Raw genomic sequence first — 6,000 nt, forward strand, 5'->3', positions numbered from 1 at the left:
CTGGGATGGATTGGCAACCTGTCCAGGGTGTACTCTAGCCTCTTGCTCAATGCATGCTGGGATAGGCTCCAGCAGCCCTCTGACACTGACCAGGAATGAGCAGGTTAGATAATGGATGGATGGAGGGAGTCAGCTGCCTTACAGACTGCACCGGTCCTTTTGTGCTTCTCTCATCACTTAAGAGTGTTGCAGTGCAAGAAAAAAGACTTTTGGATGTACAGTCACCAACAGGAACGGAGGTTTTTACCCCAGCAGAAGGTCCTGTTTTCCGTGCAGACAGTGAGCATGTCAGCCCATTCAAATGTCATACCCTTATGAGCTGATTAACATTCATTTTTCAAACAGCAGGAAGGATGTGGCTGGCATTTACAATGTAGTATTCAAAACACTCTTCACCGAAAATCTAATTGGTTGGGTGGATGGATCCAAGCGATTTTAGCTTTGTGTGATCTTAAAAGTCGTAATTTAAAAGGATATACATTGTTATAAGCGTGCAAGAAAAATCATTTAAAAGTCATGTAATACCCCATCTCTCTTCATTAACTGTTATGGCCAGGTATGAACATTATCTTTCGGTAGTAAAATTGGATTTGAATTGATAGTCTAAATTATGACTTAACATTGGCATGTTTATGTATTTGATGAATTAACTTTATTCAGTTTCTGGTGAGAGAACACATTTAAATCTGATGCACCATTTTCAGCAGCACAGTTTCCTCTTTGTGGTAGATTGTGTAGTACATTGTTGATAGTTATGCTGTTTTTTTGTGTTTGTACAGAATGACTCACTGAGTGGAGACATTCCCTAAAGAACCTATGGCCTCCAGAGACAGATGACAATGTTGAGACTCACTGTGAACAGGTGGAAAACTGGTTGACCAAACAACCCGGAGTACAGTATTTCCTGCCCAAAAAGTGGGCCACATAATCAGATGTGTCAAACACAGACAGCCCGACAGAGCACTGTAATGTCCTCAGAAATCTAGAGCCATGTAGGTGTAAGTCACACCTAAACAAGTCTCTGCACACAACAGCGCCCCCTGTCTTTCCCACTCTGAACTGCCTCTCTGCGACGGCTGGAGTTTGAGCAGGTGAATGAGTGGGGAAATGGCTAAAACTACAGAGGATCTCAACCTCTCCTTTCTGCTGGAACACGAGAGGGAGACGATCATGGCCGTCCTTCAAAAGGACGAGAAGCTGCGGAAACTGGAGGAGAAAAGGATAAGGTACATTTGTGGAGTTTGGGTCTGTCCATGCACATCTGTATGTATGTACATTCATGTGCATATGTCCATGCGTATGCGTGTGTTCAGTATGTATGAATGTGTGTGCATGCGTGTGTCCATGCACATGATTTATGTATGTGTGTGTGTGTTTGTGTGCATGTAAGCATGCATGCATATATATGTGTAGTTCTGTGTAAGTACTGTATGTGCCGCACTTTTCAGTCTAAGTACAGTTCTTTCCTGCCTCCCTGGCCCCTCTGCAGGAAGCTGAAGAACGAGCTGTTGGACATGAGAAGTAAGGGTCTGCGGCGCCCCCCAGAGCCGGGAGAGCGGCAGTGCCCGCACTGCCAGAGGACCCTGGGCCTGATATTTGACCGCGGCGAGCCGTGTGACGAGTGCAGCCAGCGCGTCTGCTGCCGCTGCCGCGTCTCAGTGTCCCGCGGCCACTGGAGGTGCATCGTCTGCGCCAAGATCCTGTAAGCCCCGCCCCCCCTCTGGCTGAGCCCCCTCTCAGGCCGAGCCCCCTCAGGTCCTGCCTGTTGCCTGTGTAAAGGGTGCACCTGCAGCATATCGTAAATATGTGAACCGTCTTTAAAATACAGTCTAAATATTTTGCAGTGGTGTACTTTTTGAGGTCTGTACTGCAGTATCTGAAAGCAGAAATAATTTGTATAATTGCCCAAGAACTGCAAAATCTTCATTATGTATGTGTTTTATTTTAACATAAATATACTATATTTTAAATTTATTTGTATCAACAATACATTGGGCTTCAAATAGCTGTGTGAACAATCATCAGAAATCATGTCCATGTATTGACATTGTTTCTGTGGTTTAAACATTGATTGCAAACAGCAGATATCTTGAAGTCATTACCGATTTAGTTCATTTAAGTTCAATTTTAACAAATTGCCAGTAATTTGTCTTATAATATATATGCATGTAGTTTTCATACATATGTTTTTTTATATATGCACTATGTATTTTTATTTAATACTGTGCACTGTCAGCATGTCCTGGTGTCTTCTGAGTCTGTCATACATGGTGCTTTTTCTGGCAGGGAGCTGAAGGTGGTCACAGGGGAGTGGTTTCTGGAAGAGCGGTCGAAGCGGTTCTCCCAGGGAAGCGTGCCCAGCAGCGACATGGTCAAGCAGATCATCCTGACCAGCCCACCAGGTGAGGGTTAAGCCATCCCAGCTACACTCGGGCTCAATGGAAGAAGTGAATGATGAATGTAGGACAACAGTTCAGTATAATGGTTAGGGAACTGGGCTTCTAATACAGAGGTTGCGGCTTCGAGGTCAGGCAGTCAAGATGAATGGTCCTTCTACTAGCGGACCACTGTAGTTCTGATTTGGGAAATGCTGGTGGACCAACAGCTGACACGAATAGTGGTCCAATACGTGCTTGTTTGCTGGGAAGCCTTCCTCTAGGTTTCACAACCAATGGAGAAAGACTATTTATAAACTAGAAAAGTTACAATTCCTGAAGGAATTGTGTGGGCTTGCTTCAAAATCCAACTGGCACTGTCCTCAAGCCTCAATGCATTTCAATGAGGGCGCATAGCTCAGAAGAAGCACGAAACCGTCCAGACCCACGGTGCACCTTAGCGTTACATATACAGCCGGGGATCAGAAAGTAGCGATTATGTTGCAGGGATTAGTCATATCCTAAAAGGGTCATGAGTAAAACTTAGCTATGGCATGTCCTCACCTCTGTAACGTTATTTGTTGTCCTCCGTTTGTCCATACATCTGTATCGGTGGTTGTATCTGTGTGTCCTTAGCTCCTTCTCAGGCGAGCAGGATAGCATCCGTACGCAGGTTGTAGCTGTGTGTCCGTAGCTCCTACTCATGCATGCAGGATAGCATCCGTACGCGGGTTGTAGCTGTGTGTCTGTAGCTCCTACTCATGCGTGCAGGATAGCATCCGTACACGCTAACTAGGTTAACTAAAGTGGGCGAAACACTAACGTGTTAGGGTTACGGTTAGCTAAAGTAACGTTAGGCGATAAAGCTGTGCTTAAAAATCTTGTGCCGTTCGAAGTGTGTCCTACTAAACGTCCATGAGTGAGTGAGTGACCACCTGCACATGCGCCCTACTAAAGCGTCCTACTAAACGTCCATGAGTGACCCTCTATGGAGTGACCACAAAAAAAGTTGAATATTTCAAAAAGTTTTGAATATTTCAAAAATCTATATACAAGCAACAATGTCTGGAACTAGCCGGTCATTTTGGTGTAAAAAGTTTGAATGTAGTGCAAAAACACTAGGACTAGTTAGAGCTTGAAAAATTGGGCAGAAAGTGCAGTTAATAAAAATTAAAAAAATATGAAAGATAGCAAGAGTGGGCTTGCCGGAAGCAAGACCACTAAATATAGACTAGCACATTCAATATGTTACTTTAAAATTATCCTGATAATACTTAAGAGAGCTAGTCAACAGTCAACCAATGTCTGGCCATTGGGTGAGCAGTACCTTTCAGCACCAAAGGGCCCTAGGGGTGTGATCATTTCTATAGTGCATCTGTAATCTATTCTCAGTCTCACTATTGTGCGAGTTAAATACACTTCAGCTCTCACCAGCTAATTACCCCCAACCCTCCACTGCAGCTATCCGCCAGAACACCCTGCTCAGTATTGCTTATTTTTCTGTAACACTCCTCTGCTTTACAGTGATTGTGCTCTTTAACAATATATCCATAATTTTATGAAAGAAAACAAGTTCGGCCATCCTTCCCAGACAAAAAGCAGCATGCCATATTTGCTGTTTTGTATGCAGGAAATGCCGTTATTGGCTGTATTATTGGGGGGGTTTGAAGAGGCAGCGAATGACTGCAGGTGATAGTTAACCAGCTGTCTCCAGGGAGAAGCTCTCTGCACTCGGAGAGAGGAGAGGATGGGGGCGGGGGAACGCCCCGTGCGGTGGAAGCGGAAGCACTAACACATCGGCAGATTTTGTGTGCGTTGCCAAATTAAATTGGACCAGGGCTCAGCCCACGGGCCTGTTCAAGGAAGAAACAGCGGAAGAAACACTGGTACAACAAGTACAGAAAACATCTCAGTTTATTTTTATAAGATTTATTCTCAAGCCAGTGTCTATGAGATTTGTCTTCTCTGAGAATTCAGTTTTTTATGTAGTATTAAGGATATAGTTTGACTTTTCTCATTAGGGCATACGGCAGTGAATTATGAACTCACAGTCTGGTCTGCTTTTCAGTTATTTTATTTGGGCTGGGATTTTGGGATTTGATTTGCCCATCCTTGTGTTTTGCAGATGACAGAAGCACTGAACATGTCAAGCCACAGTCCAGTCCTAGACCTTGGGAGAAGTTTGACAAGCCCAAGCCAGGCAAGAGCGCCCTCCAAAATGTGCTGGCTGGGGCGCGGAAGAAAGGGTGAGACCACGTCAGGGTCCGGTGAGGGAAGCGGGCTCTTAAGAGATGCAGTTTATGTGTGGCACAGAAAGAAGGGTGCAGTCCAGAGAATTCACGCCTCAGTACTCTTGCCTTGTAGTCGTGTGAAGGATGTTTTTTCCTGATTGTATAGGTATGCAGATAATTTATTTCATGCTCACTCAGTACATTATGATATGCATTACAACCTAAAGCCCTTCCTGCCTGTGTGACAACAGGGATGACCTCTATGGACATAGGTTTCATGGCATTATTGCATTACCAAAAATATGTTTTTGTTGGTGAAATCATTGGGCCCCATTTGCAAAATGTGCTTCAAAACGTTCCTACCAATATGGGATTTGCGATGCATGTGCAGACCTTGTTTTTGTGCATACACCAGGTGTATGAGATGATGAATGCGGACTGATCGTAAATCTTATGAGCAATCCTGTTCATATGATTAGCATAAGGAAACAGACATGAACAAATACAGATGAGAAAAAAATGATGAATGCCGAAATGTTCTTGGAAACGTTCTTACGCACACAGTTTACGATCAAATGTGATCGTACGCACGTTTCATGAATGAGGCCCATTATGTCTTCACAGATATGTGTAATTCTATTCTGTTTTAATGTCAAATGAAAGAAAGACTTTTATTTGTGTTGTCATTATGCTATACATATTAAGGCATATGTGTGATTGTGCTGCATTTGATAAACAAATCTCGGTGACTGATTGAGTGATTAGGGCTGTTTGGTCGTGGCGCAGGATGCGTTTGGACAAGAAGAAGGGGCCGGCTCTGAGGGGAGAGAACGGGCTGGACCAAGGGCCTGAGGGCGGAGTCGGGAGCACGGGTTCGACTCCTGAGCCGGAAGCGCGGAGCGTCTGCAGCGGCCGGTCCACGCCTCGCTCCCACAGGTGAGGCTTCATAACGTGATGAACAGTTGCGGGCTCGGTCACCCCAAAAAGGGAGACCTGCTGAGAAAACTGGGATGCTGCTGGAGTGGACGGATTGTGCTGTATAATGTCCCATCCTTTGGTTGAGACGTTGAACAGAGGCACTGACCCACTGTGGCCATTCCCTTCACTGGCTGTACAGTCCCATACATTCCATACTACGTTGATTACCCAGGTTGCCACAGTTCTCTGTTGACCTACTTGCTTTAACAACGGTAAAATAAATAAGGTGCTCCTTACATCTGCCTGCACCCAAGAAGACACCACCAACATATCATGCACACGAGTCCCCCGGTGAGAAAGAATTACAAGGTTTATACTGTTTCAGACTATATCTGAAAATATCTCTGTGCTCACAACGTACCATTTTATGATAAAAAAGAATCACTTCAGGGAATGTCATTATGGTGCAACATCAC

General features: G+C 44.6%; 1 protein-coding gene across 3 annotated transcripts in view; it reads left to right on the forward strand.

Annotated features, from left to right (window-relative positions):
• The window catches only part of LOC118222327 (synaptotagmin-like protein 5), a 43,753-nt gene that overhangs the window by 24,036 nt on the left and 13,717 nt on the right, over positions 1 to 6,000 (forward strand). For all 3 annotated transcript variants that reach the window (XM_035407817.1, XM_035407819.1, XM_035407818.1), the window contains exons 2-6: positions 780 to 1,226; positions 1,490 to 1,702; positions 2,287 to 2,402; positions 4,501 to 4,621; positions 5,393 to 5,542. In XM_035407817.1, coding sequence (XP_035263708.1) covers positions 1,096 to 1,226; positions 1,490 to 1,702; positions 2,287 to 2,402; positions 4,501 to 4,621; positions 5,393 to 5,542 — 731 coding nt within the window. In that variant the 5' untranslated portion in view covers positions 780 to 1,095. The remainder of the gene's footprint in view (positions 1 to 779; positions 1,227 to 1,489; positions 1,703 to 2,286; positions 2,403 to 4,500; positions 4,622 to 5,392; positions 5,543 to 6,000) is intronic.

Source organism: Anguilla anguilla, chromosome 3, assembly GCF_013347855.1.
Source record: "Anguilla anguilla isolate fAngAng1 chromosome 3, fAngAng1.pri, whole genome shotgun sequence".
NCBI classification, from domain to species: domain Eukaryota; kingdom Metazoa; phylum Chordata; class Actinopteri; order Anguilliformes; family Anguillidae; genus Anguilla; species Anguilla anguilla.